Source organism: Copadichromis virginalis, linkage group LG14, assembly GCF_057382275.1.
Source record: "Copadichromis virginalis isolate Kocher_CV1m ecotype Utaka linkage group LG14, C_Virginalis_male_GT1.1, whole genome shotgun sequence".
Classification (NCBI taxonomy): domain Eukaryota; kingdom Metazoa; phylum Chordata; class Actinopteri; order Cichliformes; family Cichlidae; genus Copadichromis; species Copadichromis virginalis.
In genome coordinates, this window is record NC_140631.1 from 21,056,245 (window position 1) to 21,083,522 (window position 27,278).

Below are 27,278 nucleotides of genomic sequence, written 5' to 3' on the forward strand. Positions count from 1 at the left end.
GACCTCCATGTTTGCAATGTATAGAATAAAACACTATTTGACTGTGTGGTTAAATGTGGCTTGTAGTCTGACGCACTTTGAGTGTTCAGTAAGATTAGAAAACCACTATATACTACATGTGATAATATACCATAAACTACATGTGGCTTCTCTTTTGCTGACAAATAGAAACTGGCATAACTGAACATCTTCTCGCTCCGTGTCTTAGGTCTATAATGTCAGACATCCAGAGAGACAACAGAGTTGTTTCTCTGAGTTCGAGGGCTGGCATCAGAAACTCCCTCGTCACCATACTGGACCAACTACAGCGCTGCCAAAAGTCACTCAATGAGTTCCTGGAGGTGAATACGCACGTGTGAGAAGACATTTGCTTTCTTTCACATGGGTTTCAAATATCACCACTACCTAAATGTGGTTTTGTGTCTGCATCACAGGAGAAACGGTCTGCCTTCCCACGGTTCTATTTCATTGGGGATGATGATCTGTTAGAAATTCTTGGGCAGGCAACCAACCCTAGTGTCATCCAGTCACACCTAAAAAAACTCTTTGCAGGTCAGAGACATGTGTGTTCTTACATTCTGTTGTTGCTGATGATCGTTTGCATTTATCTGCTGTCGCTCTGTCTTCTGCCTGTTTTCCCCCTTTTGTTATATTTGTTCATATTGTTTGAATCATAACGGTTGTATTGGATAGTGAAGGTAGTCTGCATATATATTCCCTTTGCAGGCATCCACAGTGTTGTGTTTGATGAGCAATGCCAGCACATTGTCGCCATGTGTTCTTTGGAGGGAGAAATTGTGCCACTCAGAAATATTGTACACATTTACAGCCTTGTGGAGGTAAAGCTATGAATGTATATAAATGGATAAATAGTATTATCATTGTTGGAGGTCTAAGGAGGTACTTGTAGTATGTTTATCCTTTTTAAAAATGTATTCAAAGCAACACAAATGTGTATTCATTTTAAACGTTTTATATGCTTTTTCTTTGAACCTTCCTTTGTGGTTCTGCATAAACAGTTTTCCTTCGTTTCTAGGTGTGGTTAAGTGAGCTGTCTGTGGAAATGAAGGAGACCCTAAAGCACTTGCTGTATGAATGTGTGTCGGCAGCAAAGAAAGGGGAAGTGGACCCCTCTCGTTATCCATCACAGGTGCACACACTCATTTATACAACTGCTTTTTAAAAATATTCTTTAAAGCTTGTGATGTAAAAGAAAATACGTTTTTTTTCTCCCCAGCATTAAACAATGTTGCATTTTTTCGTGTAGATCCTGTGTCTGGCTGAGCAAATCCAATTTACTGAAGATGTGGAAAGAGCTATAAAAGAACAAAATTTGCATCAGTTGGAGTTGGAGCTTAACAGCAAATTAGAAGTCTATACCACAGTGGACACCAGCTCTGATAACACAGGTAGGGAACACATTTGTGTTTAAGCATCGGGGAAGATAAAGTATGTGTGCCCATTCAGACAGGTGTAACGTTTCCCTGGACGGCATGAAATTCTGCACACGTGATATGGATTTTATTTAACATATACGTTTAGCTTAGTGTGTGCATACAAGGATTAAAAAAACTTACAGTTAAAAGCAATTTATAACCAACATTAATGAATAAACATCAAATCTGTGATTATTACAACCAGCCAGTTTCTTTCTTCTTCTTCTTATTTCCACTCCTCCCTTTAGGGATGGCCATAACAAGTCATCTTACTCTCACTCTATCCGTAGTATCTTCTTCTGTCACACAAACCCTCTGCAGGCCCTCCTTTACTTCATGCCTGAACCTTTTATGTGGACTTCCTCTTTTCTTTTTGCCTGGTAGCTGTCTTCAACGTCCTTTGCCCAACATATCCACTACCTCTCTTTTGCTCATGTCCAAAACAGTCTCAGCCTTGCATCTCTGACTTCATCTCCTATCCCAGCTGACACAGGGCGAGAGGTTGGGTACATGCTGGACAGGTTGCCAGTCTGTCACAGGGCTAACACATAGAGACCGACAACCATTCACACTGTCATTCACATCTGAAGCATATTAAAGCCAATCACCAACTAACCTAACCCTACTAACATGCCTGTCTTTGGAGTGCTTGAGGAAGCCGTAGTATCTGGACAGAACCCACACAGACACGAGGAGAACAAGCAAACTCCACACAGAAAGGCCCTGGCCAGATCCAGGACCATCTTACTGTTCGGCTTTGAGGCAACAGTAATTACCATGTCACTGTGTTCACTAGTGTTTCTACAGTTTTTCTTCCTCTAATCCAAGTATTCAGCTAAACGTAGATGCTAGCTTTAACATTATATATAAAGTGATACAATATAACTGATATATAATAGCAGGGCTACTTGAGTGGAGTCCTATGACCCCTAGTGGCCATATTGGCAATTAGAATTGCCAATATTGACTGGTTACGATCTCTGACATAAGGGTAATGCACAGAAAGACAGAAGAAGTTGTGATAAACAGGAACTACACAATGTTTTTTCCCCAAGAGGTCTTAAAATATTCACGTCTTTGCCCCACACTTGATGTGTGATTTTTCTCTCTCTCTCTGTGGTTATTTCTACAGCAAATTTCACAACCCTTATTTTAGTTTTTGACCTTTCTGTGAGAGTCCAGATAAACAATTGCTACTTAATATGTGTACTTAATCTACATCAGATACTGATCCAAATCTCAGGCTTGGTTGAATCTGTTGGGATTATGAGATGAGTGGGAAATTAATTCCAAATGAGTGTATCACTCATAGTCTCCTAGGAAGCTGCAAAGGGGCAGTAGTACGCTTTAAATCTGTAGGCAACATATCTGACAGGCGAATTTAATGACCCGGGGATGAATATATGGCTGCATAAAGCATAACAGCCGACTTTTGCCTCAGAACTCAAATCTGCTTTACTTTTAGATTTAAACAAGTTACTCATTCATGAGATGAAAGCGCCAACAGTACCGACATTTCACAGGACATTGGCGTTCTGGGAAATGGTCAAATTCCAAATCTCTTCTGTCATTTTCTTCATGCTTAACTTCAGCGTGTGGGCTAAATTTGCTTTTAGACTTTTTCACAAAGTTGTAGAATACCTTTTATTTTAGTACAGCACTGGATTATATTATATGGAAATATTATATTCTTACATGCACACCTTTTCCATTTATGCCTGTAGCAGTTATTTCCATGATAATACATTATTAAATTACTGGCTTCTGTGTAAAAAACCAAAATATATGGCAATGTTTCTTAGAGATTTCATTAGATAGGACTGACACGCCTAGGTGGTGATGTACTGTAATATTGCAAGTGCTGTTTCTTTTAGCTGTTAAAGAAAAAAAAGGCGGCTTTGGAGTACGTAATTCACTTCTTGTGTCAGGATGGTGCCGGGGGAAGTTTTCATTTTGTTTTCTACTGAAAATGACAAGCTGTATCAAATTGGGGGCTTTTGATAGCTGAAAAGGTTATTATGACTAAACCAGTGTAAAGGCTGCAAAGGCTCATTTTGGACTATTTTGAGTGGTCGTGTCGCTTATTAGTTTTAACTTAACTAATAATGTCTTACTTTTGCTCGTTTATGATTCATTTTGAGAGGAAATGATGGATGCAGGACACCGTTGTGAAAAGGGGTTAAAAAGGGTAAAATCCCTATGTGATGTGCTTTCTTTTAACACCAGTTTGTCTCAAGTGGTTATAAAGTGCTGGGACTGATTAAAGCAGCAAAAGTAATGGCAAGAAAGACAATCTAATTACCCAGTCTGCCTAAAATGTCCATAAATGGTAAATGGCCTGTATTTGTATAGCGCTTTTCTAGTCCCTAAGGACCCCAAAGTGCTTTACACAACCAGTCATCCACCCATTCACACACACATTCACACACTGGTGATGGCAAGCTACATTGTAGCCACAGCCACCCTGGGGCGCACTGACAGAGGCGAGGCTGCCGGACACTGGCGCCACCGGGCCCTCTGACCACCACCAGTAGGCAACGGGTGAAGTGTCTTGCCCAAGGACACAGCAACTGAGACTGTCCAAGCCGGGGCTCGAACCGGAAACCTTCCGATTACAAGGTGAACTCCCAACTCTTCAGCCACGATCGCCTCATAAACTCCACAGGAAGTGAGGAGCCATTTGTTGGTGAGGCAAGACAGGATACATTTGGCAGGATACATTTGGCATACATTTGCTGAAGTAATTTGTATGCATCTCTAGCTAGGCTGACACTATTGATGCATACATGTCAACAAGACTATAAAAGATGCCTAAAAGGTGGCTTGAAGTGGTAAAAAGGAGTGTAGCCATAATTGATTTTGGGGGGTTGCTAGGCAAAGAAAATACACATATAAACAGACCCAGAAGCACCAGTGCTCTCTCTGGGCCTTTGTTCGGACTGAGGGAAAGCAGAAAATATTCCTGTGGTCTGACAGGTCAAATTTTAAAACTCTTAGAAATCCTCCAGGCTAAACAGAAAGGCCATCACTCACTTGTTGTAAGCACACAGTACAAAAGCCAGCATCCTCGATGGTATCAATGCGCATTAGTGCACAGGGCACGGGCAACTTGCCCATACTGAGAGGCCCTTTTAATACTGAATGACATGTATGTGGTTTCTTTGGCCTTTAAAAGAACATTTACTGCTTTCCAGCAATGTCTTTTTGGGGAGAAGGCCTTGCTTATTTCTGTTATATAAGCTCAAATGCTATTTTTTAATACAAATTACAATCCCCTGAAGTCAAGAACTGACACCTGTTTGGAATGATCACCGCTTTACCAAAAGAAAGAGAGAGAAATCCCATATCAAGCAAGAATGTAAAATTCAGGGTTACAGCTGCTGGTCTAATCAGTTCCATAAAACTTGAACAGTGATGAACTAAAGAGGTAATGCAGCACTGTTTTTAATGTTTAAATGTGTTGCCTGAGTCATACTGAAAAAAATCATATTGTTCATTTCAGAATTTCTCAGTTCTACACTGTGGTTTATTCAAATTCAATACACTATTGTAACAAATATTAACTATTTCCTGGCCTGGTTAAATCCAGCACCCTGCATTTACAGATACAATGCTCTTTTATGTCAGAAATGTGTTATTTGTGTACTTTTACAGGTTCTGACACCCTAAAATTTATGCATGTCTCCTTGTACAGAGTCTAGTGTCCTGCAATTGAAGCTGAAGGCCTTGATCCTGGATATTATCCACAACATCAGTGTGGTGAAGCAACTTAACCAGGCAGGAGTTACCACTACTGATGCCTGGGCCTGGAAGAAGCAGCTTCGGTTCTATATGGGGCCGGACCAATGCTGCCACATACATATGGTGGATGCACAATTCAGCTATACCTATGAATACCAGGTGTGATATAGTGCAAACGTGTTGTATATGCGTTCCTCTTTTCAATTACACAAATGGAACAAACCAAAACATTCAGTGATGTTTCCTGCACTCCAATTAATCTTTACTTGACATTTTGTTTTTCTAATTAAGAATATTAAACCACAGGAAATTAAATCTGCTTTCGTAGCATTCATTTTACAGCACATTGACTTGCAAGGGAGGAAAGCAGCAGACATTTTCAACAGCAAGTTGTGCCATCTGTATTAGTCTATTTTTACAGATGATAAATGACTGACATCATGTCTAATTTTATAACCATAACAAAAATTATTATATTCATGTGTAACAACCAAAAAAAGGAAACCAAATATCTAAATCTAGCCGAGGGTTTAATATTCAGGTGAAGCCCTATAACATTTTGTTCATTCTGTAGCTACTTTCAGTATGACCCAGGTAAGGTAGTATTAGGAGAACATGCATTTTCTTAATCCCAGTTTATATCAGTAATAATTACACTATAGGCAGGAGTTTGGGGGCTGGATCAGCTTTATCACAAGCTATTGTTAAACAGTTTTTGCAGTGTGGCAGGCTGCAGTATCCCGCTTATGGGAGCTGTTGTGTAGGTGTTAATCAATGTATTTGAACCTATTTTTTTTTACCTTTGGGGGGCACTGTTTATGCAGGGATAAGGAGCACGTGTAATACAGTGCCTTCTTGCATTTCCACTCTACAGTTTTTTACAACCACATCCAGACTCCCGTTTACTTTTCTTTTCTTTGCCCGTCCATCATTCATTTGTCACGTCTATCCTTTTCCATTCATTTCCTTTATTTTTTTGACAAGTTTGTTTCAGTCTCCATCGTGTCCCTTCACCCATATCTCTGATGCTGTCTGGCCACCATCACTTTCCTTTGCTGTCTTTATTCCTAATTTTAATCTTTAATCTTATCTCTTACTGCCTCCCAGGGGAATGTGGCTAAGCTGGTGCACACTCCACTGACTGATAAATGCTACCTGACTCTGACCCAGGCAATGAAGATGGGGCTCGGGGGGAATCCTTATGGGCCAGCCGGCACAGGCAAGACTGAGTCCGTCAAAGCCTTAGGAGGGCTGTTTGGACGTCAAGTGCTGGTGTTCAACTGTGACGAGGTGTATAGATGCTTCTGTGAAAAGCAAAAAATATATACAAAGCGAAAGCTACAACTAAAGACGTGGATACAATATATCCATGAATCACATATGTGCAGTAGTAGACACACACATACACTAACCTTTTGATTAGTCCACACACATGCACAAACAAAGTAGGATTGCAAATTGAGTACAAATGACAACGACTGCTTTTTTTTTGGTCTGTTTTCCAGGGTATCGATGTGAAGTCAATGGGACGGATCTTTGTGGGGTTGGTGAAGTGTGGAGCATGGGGCTGCTTTGACGAGTTTAACCGTTTAGAGGAAGCAGTACTGTCTGCAGTTTCCATGCAGATTCAGGCCATTCAAGACTCTCTCAAACACCATAAGAACACATCCGATCTGCTAGGGAAGGAGGTCAGAAAATAAACAAATGCAGACAAAAACAATAATGCTGAACACCAGGTCATTCTGATTTCTCAAGCCCACCTCAGTAATTTATGACACTTTCAAATGATATACAATTATTTTTTCTATTTTTTTTAACTGTCTTTCAGTCAAATCAGTCCCACAGTAAATTATTTATGTTTTCATATATGGCGTAAAAACTGGATTTGTCATAATTCAAGAAGGAACTGCTTAAACTTTACTAATGCCAGTTTTAAAAAATCATACCGGTAATATTGAGAAGAACATGTTCTTCCTTTCTTCATCCTCTAGGTGGAATTGGACCCTAATTCTGGAGTCTTTATCACATTAAATCCGGCAGGAAAAGGCTATGGAGGCAGACAGAAACTTCCAGACAACCTAAAGCAACTGTTCAGGCCTGTGGCCATGAGCAGGCCAGACAATGAGCTCATTGCTGAAGTCATCCTCTACTCCGAGGGCTTCAAAAATGGAGAAATACTGGGATGCAAACTGGTAGCAATCTTCAACCTGGCAAGGTAGAATTAAGTCATTTTTGGTTTGGATTAGGGTCAAATTGACATGCAATGTGCTTCACCTGTGTAGTTTGATGTCTGTGTTGTGTGTGATTTTTGTGTTTCACGTGTTATTATTAGACGGACTTTCCGTTTTAGCATTAATAGTATGCAGTTGCTTGATTTTTGTGGATAAATTACCCTTTCTGCTTCCCACCACTGACTGTTACAGACAATGCTACCGCCAACTGCGAGTGTGTGATGTGTAAAAATGTGCCTTTATTTCTTTCTCCAGAGAGTTGTTGACTCCTCAGCAACACTATGACTGGGGTTTGCGAGCTCTAAAGACAGTGCTGAAGGCCTGCGGCGGTCTCCTGCAGCAACACAGAAGGAATCGCAACAAAGAAAAGAGTAAGACCCCCTCTGGGTGTTTTTCCTTTTTTTTAATATAGATTATTTCTGTGAGGCATTTTTATTTTTTCTTCTCCAATATTGTGTCAAGAAAGTTTTGAGGGGGTGCCAGTATAGCTCACTGGGTTGAGCAGGCAACTCATATGCCACAAGGTTATTCCAGAGACCACGGTTTGATTTTGTACCGGGCCAATTGCTACATCCCTTCCCCCTGCTCTCCCCAACCTTTCTTGTCCACCTTCAGCCTGTCACATCATTACAATGGCTAAAAAGGCCAAAAATGTATTTTAAAAGAAAGTTAGGAGGAAATGGGTTCATTTTTGACTCAAAATCAAACTCTTTGCCAAGTACAAAGGGTCAAAACTTTAACAATGCAAAGTACTAGGATTTTTATAAAATACACTGTGTTTTATTCGGGTTTATAATTACACAACATTAATGGCAGACTTTCATTATATTCAAGCAGCACCTGATGACTTGATTAATGATTTATTTCTGTCTGAAGCAGAGGTTGTGCTAATTTGTGAAATCATTTGGTGGGGTGAGAATGAAATCTATACTTAAGAGGGAGCTGCACATAATCTGATAAATTGTCTTAAGCCACTTTAGTCAACACTGATTGAGACTACAAGTCTGAAAGTTATGGGCTGCATATTTGTTTAGCCAATTTACACATTCTTTATTCTAGTCCTACAGAGGAGTTACAGTGATGTATTGTACTTAACAAAAATAGGCATAATTAGAAAGAACATCCCTCTGGGTAGAGTTTTGAAAGTCTACTGTTGTATTCAAGACATTTCTCATCTGGAGGCTGAATTTAAACAAACAGACACACTTTTTTAGGTGTTCTTGGCTGTTGCTGTTTCTCCAGCTAACGGACTTTTTGCTATGGGCTCCTCTCACTTCCCCTGTGGGCAGCTGCTGCACAGATGCTTCAAAGCTGCCCTGGCTAATGATGACCTTGAGAGCTAAACAAAAGGCCTTAAGTTACCTTGATGCCTCATACTGGGACCACTGGTCTGTTGTTGGCAGAGGGAAACATTATGATGTGTGGTTTTCACACTCCTGACAAGATTTCCAATGAGAAATTAAAGTCAACATTTCATCCTCTGGTGTGTCACTCAGCTGGATCCAAGGGATTAGCAGTGACTTGGGGGTAATTGTGATTGGGTAAAGTTGGGCCATTTAATTAACATAAAAAGCAGCTATGTGTAAAACTTCTGCTCCTTGATGGTGAACACATATAGTATGGGATATCATCGCCTCTGTCAGTGCGCCCCAGGGTGGCTGTGGCTACAATGTAGCTTGCATATCACCAGTGTGTGAATGTGTGTGTGAATGGGTGGATGACTGGATATGTAAAGCGCTTTGGGGTCCTTAGGGACTAGTAAAGCACTATATAAATACAGGCCATTTACCAGGCCAGGCCATCATATCCCCTCATGGTATATGTCAAGAACAGAGTGCAGGTCCTCAGATTATTATTATTATTATTATTATTATTTTTTAATATCAGTTGTTCACCCTAACTCTGGGGTACACCCAGAACCTATAGGAGAAATTATATTTTCCGTATGGGAATACTTTGGGGTACAAGATCCCTCAGGAGTAACTGAGGGATCTCAAAGTGTCGAGTCTCACTGAGTGAGAGGATGTCTGGTTAGCCTGCTGCCACTGTAACATGACTTCATATAAGCAAAAGAGGATGGATAGATGTTAAAAAATATATAGTTCAATCCATTGTGTTTATTGGAGACCGGACTCTTGTCCTGGTGAAGGATCATTCAACACATCATAAATAAATATATCTCAAAGGCAAAGTAAGCGTAACTGTGCTGTCATGTAACATCCAAACCACGCTTTTAATATCATCTGATTGTTTTAATCGACTAAAGTTAAAGGAGCCCAAAAGACTATTGACACTTTTAATAATAATAACACCCTTTGTCAGACTGACATATTTGGCTCATTGGGGTTATTGAAAAAGAATCCACAAGTAAACTTGTCAAAGTTTTAGCCTCTTTAGACTTCTTAACTTCTTCATCCACCACAGAAGTAGATGAACCTGTAACAGAAATCTCGACGCAGTCTCTGATAATAATAAAAAAAAAGTAGCAACTTTTCTAAGTCTGGTTGAAAATCTACTTTTTGGAAGTGCTGAAACTGCTATACTGATAGCAACCTTTGGACCTGAGGGATAGAAAGTTTTCGAGTTGACGTAAAGCATCGGAAGATAAGGTTACAGTTAAAAATTTGACTGGTCTGGAGATGCTTATCCTTTGCTCAACAGAGATACAATAAAAGTGCTTGGCTTATCTGTGCCTCTTTGTGTGGATATCTATTGAATGCAGCCGGATAAACACCACGAGTATACTTAAACAGAAAGCTTTAGTGTCCAGCTCTTTTTCTGTGCACATGCTGCGCTTGCCCTCTAAATATTCTAGTACAGACATGCCATGAATTGACATTTAGCTCAAGCACTTTCCCTAAAAACTTTTCTTCCCTCGGGTTTTTCACTTGTCTGTACTTTTGTCCTTCTGCATTCTCTCGTCCTCAAAACACTTTGCCAGAGCGTTGTTGTTTACCTCTTCAGCATTTCTTCCTCAGTTCCTGCTCCCTCCTCTAACCTCTTGTTAGCGCTCTCTTTCTCTGATACCTGGCTGTCGATGTTGCTCTCGTCCCGCTCGTTCGCAATCGGTGCCCTCTTTTTCTCACCCCAAAGGTCCCCTTCATGCCTCTTGTTTTCAATAACCTCCCACACTTCTACCTTGGTTTTACTCACCCTTTCCCAGATTCTATCATTCTTTCCTTTAAATCTTTCTCTTCCTCCAGCACCCACCTTTTATCTGTCCAACACACAAACACACACACACAGATTCACAGACACATTGTGTGAACCTCTTGTCTGTCGATGAGTCCCTGAGGTTTTTCCTTGTGTTTGTCTCTGTATGTAGTCTGGCCAAGTGCGCTTCTCTGCAGAAAGACAAGAGATCAAAAGTATTGACAGTGTCTTAAATCGTGACAAGTTTTGGTAATTAGCACATTTTTGACTGGGGACATTTGCAAGAGCAAACCAATACTAAACTTTCCTCCCCTTGTTTTTATATAATTTTCTATTTTTTTTTCTTTTCATTCAGCATATTGCCTTTTTCATAGTTTATAGCTGTTTTATAGTGTTAACCATACTCTTATTCAAGTATTTTTTATGCTTATCCCTGTTTTGGATTGAAATTAAATTTATATTAATTTCTTTTCTTTCTCTAACTCATTTTCTCTCTCTGTCCATCTACTTGCAGTTGAAGAGAGTAGTATGGTAGTGCAGGCCTTAAGACTGAACACAATGTCCAAGCTGACCTTTGCCGATTGCTCTCGGTTTGATGCTCTGGTGAGAGATGTCTTCTCTGGGGTTGATTTCACTGACGTGGAGGACCAGATACTAACACATGCACTGGAACAAGTTTATAAGGAGGCACAGCTTGAACTTATACCCAGCCAGGTGTGTATATGAAGAATTCTAATAAACACTATGTGAACTGACGTTGTTTGTTAGAAAGATGGTATAAGAAAATCAGAGATAGTTAAATGGAGTAATTGTTGTCATTTATAGCTAAAGAAGGCATTGGAGCTAAATGAACAGCTAAGACAACGTATGGGCGTAGTTGTTGTCGGGCCAAGCGGAGCAGGCAAGTCCACACTGTGGAGGATGCTCAGGGAGGCTCTCGGCAAGACAGGAAAAGTGGTGAGTAGAGGGAGAACCTCCCCTCTTGAATTTAATGCTGTAACTGGAAAAAGTGATGTAATACAAGTCCTCTAAAATTACATTATGCACTGTCTGAGTTCCAGTGTTATTTAGCATATAAAAGAATCTAAAAAGCGACATTTTCAAAATTAAAGAAATTCTGCCTTGAGTTCTTGCCAATTCACTTTTTTTGTTTGGTAGGTGAAGCAGTACACAATGAATCCTAAGGCCATGCCCAGACAACAGTTGTTGGGACATATAGACATGGACACCAGAGAGTGGTCTGATGGCGTCCTCACCCACAGTGCCAGGAACGTGGTCAAAGAATCTCAGGGTAATAAGAGAGGGACACTGCTGGTTTGTGATTAACCAGACATTTGACATTATTGCCCACTGAAACTGGAAAAGTGTTTGGCCATCACCAGAATCATCCAATTTCAAAGTGCTTTAATTCTGCAATGTTAAGCACTTGTGAACAAGTTTTGTATGTAAAACTTTTGAAATCAGATGATTCTTTCAGACACACCCCGTATCGTGATTAATATCCTGAATGCATGCGTTGTAAACATATGCATGTATATTTGTGTTTTCTAGAGGTGAACTCTTGGATCGTATGTGATGGCGACATTGATCCTGAGTGGATTGAGAGTCTGAATTCTGTCCTTGATGATAATCGACTGTTAACCATGCCCAGTGGCGAACGCATCCAGTTTGGACCTAATGTTAACTTCCTGTTTGAGACTCATGACCTCAGCTGTGCCTCACCAGCTACCATATCCCGCATGGGCATGATCTTTCTCAGGTCAGTCAGCCTATGCAGAAAGAGTTTTAAGCATTTATTTCTACCAAATTCCACCTTTTCAGTACTTGTCTCACTGGCATTTTACTTCCTCATATCTAAAGTGATGAGGACATTGATGTGGGTGCCTTGGTGAAGTCGTGGTTAAAGGGTCAGCCAGAAGAGTGTCACAATAATCTTGAAAACTGGCTGGGCGATTACTTCCAAAGATCTCTGGACTGGGTCCTCAAGCAGGTCAGCGTCCCACTGCTACACAGTGCATAAAAAGCAGTCACATCTTTTCATTGTTCTAAATATTAAACACATCTTTTGTTTGGAACCTGACACAGTGGTGTCATACGCACTGAGCAACTTAGAACCTTGATCAGTTAACTTCATTTATAATTACCAGTATTTATTATGATATATTTAATTGATAACATTATGAAAGTGCAATCAAGTAACTGAAATGACTTGTGACCTTTCAGCTCAATGAACAGATCCATTTATTATTTCCTTCTAATTTACATAATCCTTACAGACTGGATTTTTCTTTTGCTCAACCGGTTTATTTGAAAATCGTAAAAGATCTTTGATCCTTACATCTGTATGCTGTTCTTTCTCTCTCCTCATCAGAATGACTTTGTGGTGGAAACTAGTTTAGTGGGCACAGTGTTCAATTGCCTGTCTCACCTCAATGCTGTGAAGGAGAGGGGCCAGTTCATCGTTGGTCTACTGAGAGGTATGGGAGGAAACCTCAACCTCAAAACACGACAGGAGTTTGCCAAAGAGGTGAGGACCTCATTTTGTTCTCGTTTGGTATCAATAGAGGTTGAATTCAAGAACAGTTTTATGTTTGGATTTAAATTGTATTCATGTCTTAATTATAACTGCTGAAAATTATAAGGATGGATAACTTGCTAATGTTTGTCTTTATGTCTTTTCACTCCTGTAGTTGCTGAGCTGGGCCAGGGAAAGCCCACCAGACCCCAGAAAACCATTGGATACTTACTATAACACTGACAGTGGTCATCTAGCAAGTTACATGTTCCAGCGTCCTGAGGGTCTCACGCTGGAGCAGTTCTCTCATACACACATGCTACCTGTGATTGAGACTCCAGGCATGCAGAGAGGTCTGCAGGGTTTCTCTCCTTGGCTCACCACACAGCACAGGCAGCCCTTCATGGTCGTAGGGCCAGAGGGTTGTGGAAAGGGGTAATTACTTCTGGATCCATATACAAAAACACATTAAAAACCATTTAGCCCTTCACAAAGCCATGATTGCTGAACAACTGTTACATTACCTTCCATTATCCTGACTTAAGATCAAATGGCATTCTGCGGAAGCAATTCACAAAGGGTATTTTTTTATTCTATCCTCATGTTAGCCTTTAGTACAAAAATCACTGGTGAGGTCAGAGTGTGCAGTGTGGTTTGTGAGACAGAGGCACTCAAATAGGAATACTCAGAATGACACAATCACATAATCAACAGTGAAATCAAAGCTGCTTTTATTCAAGACTTGACCTTTCTTGTAAAGGCACTGAAAGCTCAGAATAAAGATCAAATCTTTGGGTGTGTGTGTGCGTGCTGTTTGTGCTTGGGATTGTGTACGTGTACACATCAAGTTCTGAACTGCCCCACAAGTAATTGTGTCCCTCCCCTGGGTATAAAAGAGCAAGGGTCCCTCAGTTTGCCTTTTACACTCCACTTTTGTATCTCTCAGTCTTTTCTTTTCTCATCCTCATGCCCTGCCTCACTTTGTCTGAAACGTTACGGTGCCAGTAAGGCACGGGATTTGTCAACTTAGTCTTCTGATAAAAGTACAGATTTTCTGATAATGACTGTGCATGCCCATGAACACGTCATATTTACTTTCTTTAATTTGCCTTTGAGTCAAAGGTAAACAATTTTCTTGACGTCCCAAAAATTTATTTTTTTGATTAATGTGGCAGTAACACAGATTTCATCCTCTTATCCTTTCTTGCTGTCCTTAGATCAGCTTAAAAATGGGTGAAGCTGAACTGTTTAAAACATTTAAGCATATGGATGAACTGTTGCCATCCTCTGCGCTCATGTCTCACCTCATGTACTTTGAGTTCTTGTGTGTTTCCTGACCTTATTCTGTTCGTCCTGTTCAGCATGCTCCTGCGCTACGCCTTCTCTCGGCTGCGTTCCACCCAAGTTGCTGTGGTTCACTGCAGCGCCCAGACATCATCACGCCACGTCCTACAGAAACTGAGCCAGACGTGCCTGTTGCTCAGCTCTAACACTGGTCGAGTTTTCAGACCCAAGGACTGCGAGAACTTGGTCCTTTATTTAAAAGACATCAACCTACCCAAACCGGACAAGTGGGGGACCAGCAACCTCACTGCCTTCCTCCAGCAGGTAAAAAGACAGATAAATTAAAAAGTCAGTCAATGGCTGGATGTGTTGGAAACAGTTTTGATACAAGTGCCCACTCTCAGAAACTTAGACTGTTTCATGTCCACCACCAAGCATCACAATATATATTAACCTTTCTTTCAGGTGTTGACCTATAAGGGGTTCTATGATGAAAATCTGGAGTGGGTCAGTCTTGAGAACATACAAGTGGTGGCTTCCATGTCCACAGGAGGTGCTGTTGGGACACATTCACTCACAACCCGCTTCTCTTCTATAGTACGCATCTGCACAATAGAGTAAGTACAAAACAAGCAACATATAAGTAAATACCAGTAAAACAGCACTTTGTCATTGTTCCCATCTCTCTCCGTTTCTCTGCTTGGGCTCCTTCAAACTTGACAGTGATTCATTCTTGTTATCCTACTGTTTACTTTATCTGACTTTAGTTATCCAGACAGGGAGCAGCTGCAGACTATCTACTCAGCTTACCTGCAGCCAGTTCTCCAGCACAGCCTGGGCAGCCAGGCAGCCTGGGCCAGCACAGGGAAAACACACCAGCTGGCTGGGTCTCTTGTGCAGCTCTATGAACAGGTATTGCATTTCACAGGGTGTTCATTCAAGTTTATAACCAGGTTTGTAAAAACACAGTTTTCCTGAGATGCAAAGAGCATAAAAAAGGCACAAAGAAATCTGAGTAATTCCAGATTAAAACAGTCTCTATGTGATGCAAAATCACACTGTCCAAGTCCTTGTATTTTCACAGATATCCATTTTTAACTAATGGGTATTAGCCAAGTTCTCTCCAGTCTTTTCAAAAGCACATTAGGTTTTCACATAATTCGTGCCGGTTTTATTACAGGTACAGGCATTACATTGTAGAGACTTGTGCATAAGATAACTTGACACTCAGAAATGTGTCCAGATGAATGCTGAGATTTTGCTTTCATGATGTTAGAAAGTATCAGTTAAAGAAATCTGTTGTGTTGTTATTCGCCTTCACAGTAGCTTCTTACTGTTTTATTGCAGCCACAAATGTCAGATATTCTCAGCAATTGTGACATTTTCAAGTTATTATGCATTTGTGTACGCACTTAGGGGGGAATGTTTGTTCTGTTGCTATTTTGATATTGCTCTTCACGCCATTGGATTATTAGGATTATAAATGCAGCGTAGTGATAAATGTGGAGATTCAGGTGCTTATTTTTAATCGTGTCATCTTTTTGCATATCTAGTTTGCGGTAGATAGAAATGTGTAATGAAAAGAGGTTTTATCTGTATCTATAGATATTTACTCACAGCCACTTTATTAAGTCAAAGTCAAAGTTTGTTTATATAGCACAATTAAAAGACTAGTGTACATCAAAGTGCTTCACAATAAAACGGCAATGCGGGCAGAACAAAGAACCTTATTAGGAACACAGTTTTATCAAGTGATTGTGATGTTCAAGAAACCAGTTTGAGATGATTTGAGCTTTGTGGCATGGTGCTTTATCCTGCTGGAAGCAGCCATCAGAAGACACATACATTGTGGTAATAAAGCATGTGTACAAGGTCAACAAAGAAAATATCCCCCACATCGTTACACCACTACCATTAATAGAAAAAAACGATGGATCTGTTCTATGTTCAAAATCAATTAAGTCATTTTTCTCCCTGTTCTGATGCTCGGTTTGAAGTTCAGTATATGCCTAAATGCATCAATTTGCTGCCATGTGGTTTTTTGTGTTAACAATCAGTTAATTAAGTTGATTAATAAACTGTCTGCTGAGTGTATAATAATATAATATAATAACCCCTTTCTGTATTTTCTTCTTTCCTGTTAGGTAAAAGCCAAGTTCACAGTGGATGACCACAGCCATTATGTGTTTACACCTTGTATTCTCACAGAATGGGTTCTCAGCCTGCTGCGGTATGACCTCACTGCAGGTAACTAAAATCAAACCAAAAATAGATCGATATAAATATGTATGTGTTTTAGAAAACAGAGTAAGATTTATGAGGTTAAAATTTTTCAAATAACACGGCCCAGCCTTGTCTAAGTTAAAAACTTAGGGGACTATTTTGAGGCACTAGTCACTACACATACAAAAGCAGAAGGTTGAATTTAATGACCCACTACTAATTTCTTAGTTTATTCATATTGCTGAGTAACATTAATAATTCCATTTTAATGCCAGAATAATACAAAAAAATACAGCCCCACAGAGTTAGTTACTCGTCTGTGTTCTTTCAGCTCAGAGCCACCGTTTCTGTCTCTCACCTTTTTCCTTCTTTCTGTCGGCCTCTCTCTGATTCCTCTCTTCTCTTTCCCCAGTCCCTTTCTGCCACTCGTCTGTCTCTCACTCTTTCATCATCCTCTCCCTTTGCTGTCCTTTCATCTCTCCTTCTGTCACTCTTTCTCTCCTTCTGCAATGTGTTCCTGCTGTGATAGTGAGTCCAATCATTTATTTTAATTAAACACGTCAGCAGAGAAACTTCCCTTTTCCTGTCCTCATCAGTTTTTACTTTCTTTTTTTCTTTCTGAATTCTCTGCCCGGTTTGCTGCTTACCTTCTTTTTGGTATGTAAAAAAAAAATCCTTATTCTTTATATTTCTTCTGTGGCTGCGGTGAATTTGAGCTTGAATAAAGTCCTTTAGGCAGTGTTATCTGTGCTTCCTAGTTTTATTTGATGTGTTTTAGAGGTGATGGGTTGATACTGAGACTGGATACTGTCACAGATGCTGACATATCACTTTTACAATTTCACTAAAACATCAGTGTAAAAATGCCAAAAAAATAACATATCTTTGAGGCCATTTAAGAACATCTGTTGCCGTTATGTAGAGTATCCACAAGAGAGCACTGACAAGTTTTAGATGGATGCAGCTCGTGGAGCCCATTCTGTATATACTCAGAAATTTACAAATTATAAATTAGAATTGCTTTTTGTTTGTTTTTGTGGTCATTGCTTTTTTTATTAAACAACCAATATTGTTAATTATTCATATTAACAAATATCAATATCAGTGTTTGCCTTAAAACTCCAAAATAAGCGAGGATTTATTTGCCTTACTGCTGGTGGCGGAATCATTATAAAGTGGATTTTGGAAATCAAAAGTCATGGGAATAAAAAAAAATGCAGGAAAAATTTACATTTATTTTTTTTTCCTGTAATGGTTTTTAGAATTTAAATTGCTAGGAAAACCCCAGAGACAGAACTGTGTCTGTGTTTGTCATGTTTCAGTATTTTCAGGCACCGTTGAAACCAGTGTTCCATAGTATCACAAATCTGGCTTGTCCCTCCAGTTTTCAGCAAGTAGCACTCTGCTGTTTCGTGGGGAAATTTATTACATATGTGTGATCCAGGGAGGTGATTTTGTCATACTGAGCATTGTCAAAAACAGCCCTTTGACTCATATTAAATCCTGAGTAATAGTGTGATTATTATGAAACTAAATGCCAGGTTTAGGCAGACTAAAATTTGGATTGTATATTTAACGTATACATTTAGCTAACACCTGGTATGAGATCACCTAAATATTTAAATTATCGGGGAAGGGGGGGGGGTCTAACAAAATGAATAAATCTTAATTTTGTGTAAATGTGTAAAGGTCTTTTTTTAACTATATTCTGTTAAGTCTTAATTTATATATGTGTGTGTGTGTGTGTGTGTGTGTGTGTGTGTGTGTATCTCACTTGTTCCCTTTAGCTCAATCTAATGTGACAGACAGCGTGTTGGAGGTGGTAGCATACGAGGCCAGGAGGCTCTTCAGAGACCGACTAGTTTCCTCCAAAGACCTTCACACCTTTGATAACATCCTCTCCTCCATCATACGAGGGGACTGGAGCTCTGATGCTCTAGATAACATGACTGGTATGGGATGGCTGTGCTCTTACTTCTAAGTCATAAGCCAAATATTAGGTCTGACCATGAAAGACTATTACTGAATGAGGCTTTTAAGCAGTTAATGTCAATATTACTGGCTGGGCATGTCTGAATGAAAGCAGTATATGATTAGAGCCCTTTTTGACAGCTCTGCATATATATTTACACGTGGCAATATCTCTGTTAATGGTCTGTTTTGAATACTAAACTAGTAATGATTTTAATTATTGATTTTTTTTCCATTTGCTTTGCTTGCTTTCAGTGTGTCAACAGAGCCAACTCTGTGCCTAGTAGTATGTCTTATTCACTGATTGATAAAGTTCTGAGATTTCTTCTGGATAATACCAGAAGGTCATCTAGTGTTGTCCATGTTGTACACAAGCTTTACTTTGGACGCTGTGATATCAAAAAGATTAGAGTAAAAGATAAACCCCGACACTTCTGTTCCCTGAAGGAGAGGAACAAGGTACAGTACAACACATAAGTATGGGATATCACCCCCTTGCGTGTCCTGGCTGAAGAAACCTTTGTTCACGCCTTTAAAGCAGATGACGTGTGATGACATGCGCAAGGCCCTAGTAGATGAGGCCCTAGCGCTCTGAATTGTCGCTATCACACTAGGTGGCAAACCCTTAGCAATCAAGGCAAGGCAAGTTTATTTGTATAGCACAATTCAACAACAAGGTGATTCAAAGTGCTTTACAGAGACATTAGAAACAAGAACAAATAAAAAGCATGATTTAAAATTGATTAAAACAAGCAAATAAACTAACTAACTAATTAACAAACAAACAAACAAACAAACAACAGTATATAAAATCAAAACAGATAAAATCAGAACAGTAGATAAAATCAGTAGTTAAATGTAAGTTTTGAAATTTAAGCTTAAAGTGTGGATTTGGTGCTTTATTCAAATGCAGCTGAGAACAGGTGAGTCTTCAACCTGGATTTAAATAAACTGAGTGTTTCAGCTGATCTGAGGCTTTCTGGGAGTTTGTTCCAGATATAAGGAGCATAAAAGCTGAATGCAGCTTCTCCGTGTCTGGTTCTGACTCTGGGAACTGATAAAAGACCGGATCCAGATGACCTGAGGGATCTGGATGGTTCATACTGGGTCAGGAGGTCACTGATGTATTTTGGTCCTAAACCATTCAGAGCTTTATAGGCCAGCATCAGAATTTTAAAGTCTATCCTCTGACGGACAGGCAGCCAGTGTAAAGACCTCAGAGCTGGACTGATGTGGTCCACTTTTTTGGTCTTAGTGAGGACTCGAGCAGCAGAGTTCTGAATGAGCTGTAGTTGTCTGACTGATTTTTTAGGTAGACCTGTAAAGATGCTGTTACAGTAATCAAGCCTACTAAAGATGAATGCATGGACTAGTTTTTCCAGGTCCTGTTGAGACATCAGATCTTTTATCCTTGATATATTCTTGAGGTGATAGTAAGCTGACTTTGTTATTGTCTTAATGTGTTTTTCTAAGTTTAGGTCTGCATCCATCACTACACCCAAATTTCTCGCCTGGTTTGTGGTTTTTAGATGTATAGATTGAAGTTCTCTGGTGACCTGTAATCGTTTTTCTTTGGCGCCAAAGACTATTACCTCAGTTTTGTTTTTGTTTAGCTGGAGAAAATTGTGGCACAACCAGTCATTGATTTCCTCAATGCATTTACCAAGAGCCTGTACAGGGCCTCGGTCTCCTGGTGACATTGTGATATATATTTGTGTGTCATCTGCATAGCTGTGATAGTTTATTTTGTTGTTGTTTATAATCTGTGCCAGTGGGAGCATGTAGATGTTAAACAGAAGGGGTCCCAAGATGGAACCTTGGGGAACTCCACATGTGATACTTGTCTGCTCAGATGTGAAGTTACCTATTGATACAAAGTATTTCCTGTTTTCTACGTATGTTTTGAACCAGTTTAGTACAGTTCCTGAAAGACCTGTCCAGTTCTCCAGTCGTTTGAGTAATATGTTGTGGTCAACTGTATCAAATGCTGCACTGAGATCCAGTAAAACTAGGACTGACATTTTTCCACTGTCTGTATTCAGACATATGTCATTAAACACTTTGGTCAGAGCGGTTTCAGTGCTGTGGTTCTGTCTAAAACCTGACTGGAAGGCATCGTAGCAATTATTCTGTTTTAAGAAGTAACTGAGCTGTTGAGAAACTGCTTTTTCAATGATCTTACTTAAAAACGGGAGATTTGAGATCGGCCTGTAGTTGTTCATTTGTGTCTTGTCAAGATTGTCCTTTTTCAGTATAGGTTTGATTACAGCAGTTTTTAGTGATTCTGGAAACACACCTGATAATAAAGAAAAGTTGACGATCTGTAACAGGTCTGACTCTAAAGTCTTTGAGACCTTTTTGAAAAAACTTGTTGGCAGGACATCTAAACAGCAGGAGGAGGAGTTCAGTTGACCTAAGATGTCCTCCAGGTCTTTGCTGTTAATAGGTTGAAACTGTTTCATGGTGTTTAAACAGTTTTTTGGTGGACACAGTACATATCCTGGATCTGCTGTTGATGTACCAATTGCTTGTCTAATTTTTTGGATTTTTTCAGTGAAGAATTTGGCAAAGTCATTGCAGGCCATGGTCGAATGAAGTTCAGCTGCCACTGACACAGGGGGGTTTGTTAGCCTGTCAACTGTAGAAAATAAGACCCGAGCATTATGGCTGTTTTTAGTGATGATGTCAGAGAAGTAGGACCTCCTTGCATTCCTCAGTTGTAAATTATAATTGTGAAGTTTCTCTTTATAAATGTCATAATGAACCTGGAGGTTTGTTTTTCTCCATCTGCGCTCAGCTTTCCTACACTCTCTTTTTTCATTTTTCACCAGTGTGGAGTTTCTCCATGGAGACTTTTTCCTTCCAGAGATAACCTTCACCTTAATGGGAGCAATAGTGTCCATTACATTTAACATGTTAGCATTGAAGCTATTGACGAGCTCATTGACTGACCCTCTGGACAGGTCAGGTGTTAATGGGAAGACCTGGTTAAAGATCTCACTACTGTGTTCAGTTATACACCGTTTTGTGATCACTGTTGTTGATATATTTGTGTGGGCTGAGATTTTACTTTCAAAGAAAACACAGTAATGATCAGACAGGCCCACATCAGACACAGTAACCTTTGAAATGCTCAGGCCTTTGGAGATCAGTAGGTCAAGAGTGTGTCCTCTATTATGTGTGGCCTCTGTTACATGCTGAGTCAGCCCAAAGTTGCCCAGAGTGTTACTCAGGTCTTTAGTCCCTTTGTCCTGAGGGTTGTCCACATGAATGTTAAAATCCCCAGCAATAATTACACAGTCAAAATCAACACAGATCACAGACAGCAGTTCACTGAGGTCATTAAAAAAGTCTGTGCAGTATTTGGGAGGCCTGTAAACATTAAGAAACACAACTTTGGATGGGGCCTTCAGCTGTAAAGCCACATATTCAAAAGACTGAAAACTTCCAGGAGATAGCTGCTTACATTGAAATGATTCATTAAATAAGACAGCAACCCCTCCTCCTCTCCTGCTCGCCCTGACCTCACTGATAAAACTGTAGTTAGGAGGGGTCGTCTCGATGAGAACAGCTCCACTGTTACTTTGGTCCAACCAAGTTTCAGTTAAAAACATAAAATCAAGGCTGTGCTCAGTGATTAAATCATTAATTAAAAATGTTTTCCCAGCTAGAGATCTAATGTTTAATAAAGCCAACTTAAGTGTTTTAGAGGTATTACTTGTCCCCTCGTGTTTGGGAGCAGTCTGTGGCACACAAGGTATGTTTACTATGTTTAAAGATCTTTTAGAGTGCAGCTCTCTGTGTTTTGACCAGGCCACATGTCTCCTGTCACCTAAAAGTACAGAAATTTTAAAACCTTCTAGTAAACAGGGTCCCAGCTTCTCCTGGGAAAAGTCATCACTGCCATAATCCTCACAGCCCGGACCCTTCACACATCACGCATCAGTCGTGTTTACGAGTCTCCGGAAACGAGACAGTTTGACCCGGAACCGGTAACCCATGGCAAAGGTTCGCAGCACCCACAGAGAGGGGGCGCAAGCGCGCCACTGAGGGAAGTGAGCAGCCAGCCGGCTGACCTGCAGCACTGACGGCGGGGCGTTGTTGCCCCTCAGTGTGTCTGCAGGGGACTGCACCACCTGCCTGACCTGGCTCATTCTGCCTGCAGGCTGAGCATTTGTGATTGTTTGAGAATAAACAACACTCTTTATTGACTGTAACATGGAAACATGTACATTCACACATTTTGTTGGATGCACCTTTTCTGGGGCACAACAATGAAAAACAGCAGGAACACTTGATGTGGTCACCTGAACATTTAACACACCTGAACAGGGAGTTACAACCTGAGGCATTTTGTGTGCAGGGGGTTTGTGCTTGGGAGAGTCAGAGTGTTAGGACATCGACTGGATAATCCTCGTCTTCAGACTCAGAAAGGAGAGGGTCATGCCGTGCGACAGCCAAGCGTCCCAGCACTTTTTCCACAAACATCACCCATCTTTCCAGGGTCAAGCGCCCGAGCTGGCGACAAAACGCACAGGCTTTGGGCTCCGTCAACGCTCTCCTAGTGTGGACGACCCCCAGGCAGACAGGGTAGGCATCGTGCTGTTTGCTGTCGTGCAAAGAGAAACCGCATCCCTCAGGAGGGACCATGCACATGTCATCACACGTCATCTGCCCTGAAGGTGTGAATAAAGGTTTCTTCAGCCAGGACACGCGAGGGCGTGATATCCATATCCATATCCATACTTATGTGTTGTACCGAGTGAATCGACTGAAAGGGAACAAAAATTTCTTGTGCACAAGTTGCTTATAAAGGCACAAACTACATTCGAGAATACAATTTGATGTCTGTTTGTTTGTCAACAACATTGTGCAACAATTACCCACCCTCATTTTAGGAAATCTGGTGAAGATGTGAATCATGGACAAAGTAAAAACCCATCAAAGCTGATTGCAGATCTGGATCACTTTCTTTGAACTGACAAAATGGGCCATTTAGCCCTGATGGTGGATGCACTCTCTGCACTTCTGTGTTTCATACACAGTTGATTGCTAGTACAACACTGTCTATGCTGCACTTTTATTTTTTCTTAGACAACCGCCATGTAATTTAACATGTCCACTAATAGTCTGTTATTTTGTCTGTTTGCAGATGGTTTCTATGTGACATGGGGAGCGTCTGAGGGGGCTGTGATCACTCCTGGCCAGTCTCTGCCTCCTCATGGCAAACAACTGGGACGCCTGGACTCTACTGATTTAAAACAAGTTATACAGAAGGTACGCAGTAAGAGACTGTTGTTAGACTTGTTGGATTAACTGTGGACAGAAAGATGTGTCTACACAGTGTTACAGCAACTATAGGGATTTTCTCTTTATTCTTCTTAGCTAAAACACTGATATGGTCCTTATGTGCAAATGCGCTAATACAATAAATCATCAGTATATCAATAGCATTTTAGACAGGATAATCTGCACTAGTGTCATATTTTGCTAAAAAAGCTTAAACTTTTTACCTAATTTAAAGTAAAAGAAATGGTACTGCCACTTTGCTTTAGTAAATTTATAAACTTCTGTTTTTGTGCTTCTTTTTTCATCGTCATGTCTAACTCTGTGTTTGCATTTCTTTGTCTTTGTTTTCTTATTTTCACTTCACTGTGTTTGCTGCTGTGTACCTCCTTCACCTGTGTGTCTGTTCCTCGTTTTCCTCTAGGGAGTCGTGCTGTACAGTCGAGATAACAGGGAGCTGGATCTTCTCCTGTTCTGGGAAGTGTGCGACTTTGTGTCCAGGGTAGATCGGGTCCTAAGCAGACCTGGTGGGTCTCTGCTTTTGGCAGGGCGCAGCGGAGTGGGTCGGCACACAGCCACGTGCCTAGTGTCACACATGCACGGATACACGTTGTTTACTCCAAAAATCTCCCGTGGTTACACCCTGAAGCATTTCAACAGTGATCTCAAGACGGTAAGTGGATTTCCTTTATTAGATTTTATCTCTTTATCTGGTTCACATTATACTTTAATAAATTGCATTTGCAAAATGCTCTTAGAGATAATCACACGTTACACACTAATCCTGCAGGCTATACGGTTCCTATTCTGAAGAACTCCCTGTTGAGCATTTGTGTGTTTTTTTTCAGATTGAGTGACACCTATAATTACCATTAAAAGTGAATAGTTACTGATAAAAGAATTTTCTGTCGTTTTAGTTGATTTTTATGCATTAAATCAGTACCCATTATCATATGTTGACAGATGTCTCACTTTGCGGAGGTTTAAGCATAGACTATGTAATCTCAGCTGATGGCACTATATAATATATTTGTGTGGATACTGTGTGATTAGGTGATGCAGCTGGCAGGTCTGGAGGGCCAACAGGTGGTTTTACTATTAGAGGACTATCAGTTTGTCCACCCAGCTTTCTTAGAGATGGTGAACAGCCTGCTGTCATCAGGTATGTGTTGTGTTTATTTATGCTTTTGCCTTTTTTTTTTTATTTATAGAAACGTGAGTTATTGGGACTCAAGAAATTGTAGCTTCATTTAAGAGTTAATGTTTAAACTGCGATTGTCACACTGCAAATCTTAAACAGTATTTGCAATATATAGCTGGACTATGGTTTTAGATGGGTTTATGTTCTGATAGAAGAAATTATTTTGACCTTTGGGTTTAGTCAGACCAGAATTTTCTTCCTGCTCACAGACTTCATGCTAGGCTAACCATCCAACCATCCCCCACTCCAGCTTCACTCTGAGCAGACAGATCTGAGTGGTTATTGGGTGATATTGTTCATCTTGCGTACAAAGTCTTGTCAAATGACTTTCAGCTCTAATTCAAGGGGTTTACCAAAAGTATTTCATTTACTGTTCAGGAATCATTTTCAGAGTCTCAAAAGTAACTGGGCAAACTACCAAAACTTTAAATATGAGCATTGTTTTTAATGTTCAGTTTCATCTGAAAAAGTGTGCCTTGTTGGGTTGAGATCAGGTAATCATTGAACATGTTCAATGATTACCTGACACACATTTCTTTCTTCTTCTTGCAAGAAGAAGAAAGAAATGTGTGTCTCCTAAAATTATAAACTATATATGAGATGTGCATTTGAATATGGATCATACACTCAAGAATTTTCTCTGTTGTAGTTAAGTTGTAGTTCTAATGTATCCTGGGGACATTTTTCAGGTGAAGTTCCAGGTCTATATACCCCTGAGGAACTGGAGCCACTCCTCTCGTCACTGAAAGATGGTGCTTCCCAGGATGGATTCACCGGACCTCTCTACAACTATTTCTCTCACAGTCAGTATTGTGGTTTTATTGACAGCATGGTCCCTCTGTCTTTCTGTTGTTCATTGTTCCTTCATTAGGGCCTCTTCTCACTGTAAACCTCTATTATATGTGACATTTAGTTACAGAGATTGTTTTTTCTGTTTTTCTCCTTGATTATATCCGACTGTGTTCTTCTGTTTCATTGCTGCGCACTGTTGTTGGTACTGTATAAATGCTGCAATGTCACAGAGGTTGCTGCTTGTGAATCAAATCAATAACCATTATTGGCAAAGTAAAACCACTAAAGAGCTTACTCCTCACCTTTTCTCTCCAACTCTGCCAGATACAAGTTAATAAAGATGCTATTATGAATATGAATATTCTTTATTGTCATTGTCACAAGTACAATGAAATTGAAAGATGTCTCCGGTCAGTGCAACATCACGAAAGATAAATACTTAAAAACTATAATATATATTGGTATTATTAGTGATAATACCAATGCCTGTCATTGTCCCACACCGTGTCCACCTTTCATCAAAGTTTCCCGATGAATTCCCTTCACCACTGTCTCACATCCCACTCAGGAATCCAGCAGAACCTCCACATTGTTCTGATCATGGACTCCTCCAACCCTAACTTCACCATCAACTGTGAGAGCAACCCAGCTTTTTACCGCAAGTGCTCTGTCCAGTGGATGGAAGGATGGTCTGAAAGCAGCATGAAAAAGGTTAATATCAGAACAGCAAGATCAAAATGGGCATTAAATCATCAGCTGTTAATAAAGCTCACGCTAAGTGTTGCTTATGAGATTAGCAATGCACATTCCTTCCAACCTTTAAAGACAGACCTGTGTAATTCTGCTCTACTAATGTCTGTTGACCTAATACAGCAGCCCTAATAATGAATTGGTTTTCTCTCATTGTTGGAATTTTAAAATTGAAAACTTTTTTTTTTTTACTTTACAGGTTATTTTTAAAAATCAAGGTGTTGCGGTCATATTTGTGCACACACCAGTTCTTTTATAGTCACATTTGCAAATCTGGTAAACCTAAATGTGTTGCTTGTCAGATACCTGAGCTGTTGTTGGCAAAAACTGAGCAGGGAGGGGAGGAGACCGAAAGAGAAAAGGGCAGCAAGAGGAAAAGCTCAGGTAAGCACATGAACATTAAGTCACAGTTCATGAATGATTGATGATCTCTGGACTTAAAATGTTGTCAGATAGCTGATAAATGCCAATGCAGAATTGTATACACGCGAAGCTATCACCTTCACAATGTGAGTGACTTTGAAATAGGAGTGATGACAAAGTGCATTTGAGCCATTTTATAGTTGTTCATGCTGTTGGCATGATTAATCACATTGAAAAACGAAAAAATTAGAACTGGTCAATGTTGTTTAAACAAATAAATAGATAATCAGTCTCGTATTTATTTTCTATTTATCTACAGTGTAATAGTACTC

At 40.1% G+C, this 27,278-nt stretch overlaps 1 protein-coding gene across 5 annotated transcripts in view; it reads left to right on the forward strand.

Annotated features, from left to right (window-relative positions):
- dync2h1 (dynein cytoplasmic 2 heavy chain 1) overlaps window positions 1-27,278 on the forward strand; it is a 121,207-nt gene that overhangs the window by 19,762 nt on the left and 74,167 nt on the right. For 4 of the 5 annotated variants that reach the window (XM_085429878.1, XM_085429877.1, XM_085429881.1 and 1 more), the window contains exons 31-58: window positions 209-341; window positions 435-552; window positions 727-839; window positions 1,037-1,150; window positions 1,268-1,409; window positions 5,131-5,336; window positions 6,285-6,467; window positions 6,683-6,865; window positions 7,169-7,392; window positions 7,664-7,779; window positions 11,076-11,275; window positions 11,387-11,518; window positions 11,720-11,852; window positions 12,113-12,320; window positions 12,422-12,551; window positions 12,933-13,088; window positions 13,252-13,511; window positions 14,438-14,684; window positions 14,826-14,977; window positions 15,128-15,272; window positions 16,505-16,607; window positions 18,371-18,535; window positions 23,707-23,831; window positions 24,265-24,513; window positions 24,894-25,002; window positions 25,731-25,844; window positions 26,402-26,544; window positions 26,886-26,967. In XM_085429878.1, coding sequence (XP_085286004.1) covers window positions 209-341; window positions 435-552; window positions 727-839; window positions 1,037-1,150; window positions 1,268-1,409; window positions 5,131-5,336; window positions 6,285-6,467; window positions 6,683-6,865; window positions 7,169-7,392; window positions 7,664-7,779; window positions 11,076-11,275; window positions 11,387-11,518; window positions 11,720-11,852; window positions 12,113-12,320; window positions 12,422-12,551; window positions 12,933-13,088; window positions 13,252-13,511; window positions 14,438-14,684; window positions 14,826-14,977; window positions 15,128-15,272; window positions 16,505-16,607; window positions 18,371-18,535; window positions 23,707-23,831; window positions 24,265-24,513; window positions 24,894-25,002; window positions 25,731-25,844; window positions 26,402-26,544; window positions 26,886-26,967 — 4,385 coding nt within the window. The remainder of the gene's footprint in view (window positions 1-208; window positions 342-434; window positions 553-726; window positions 840-1,036; window positions 1,151-1,267; window positions 1,410-5,130; window positions 5,337-6,284; window positions 6,468-6,682; window positions 6,866-7,168; window positions 7,393-7,663; window positions 7,780-11,075; window positions 11,276-11,386; window positions 11,519-11,719; window positions 11,853-12,112; window positions 12,321-12,421; window positions 12,552-12,932; window positions 13,089-13,251; window positions 13,512-14,437; window positions 14,685-14,825; window positions 14,978-15,127; window positions 15,273-16,504; window positions 16,608-18,370; window positions 18,536-23,706; window positions 23,832-24,264; window positions 24,514-24,893; window positions 25,003-25,730; window positions 25,845-26,401; window positions 26,545-26,885; window positions 26,968-27,278) is intronic. The other variant, XM_085429880.1, reaches the window with a different exon arrangement.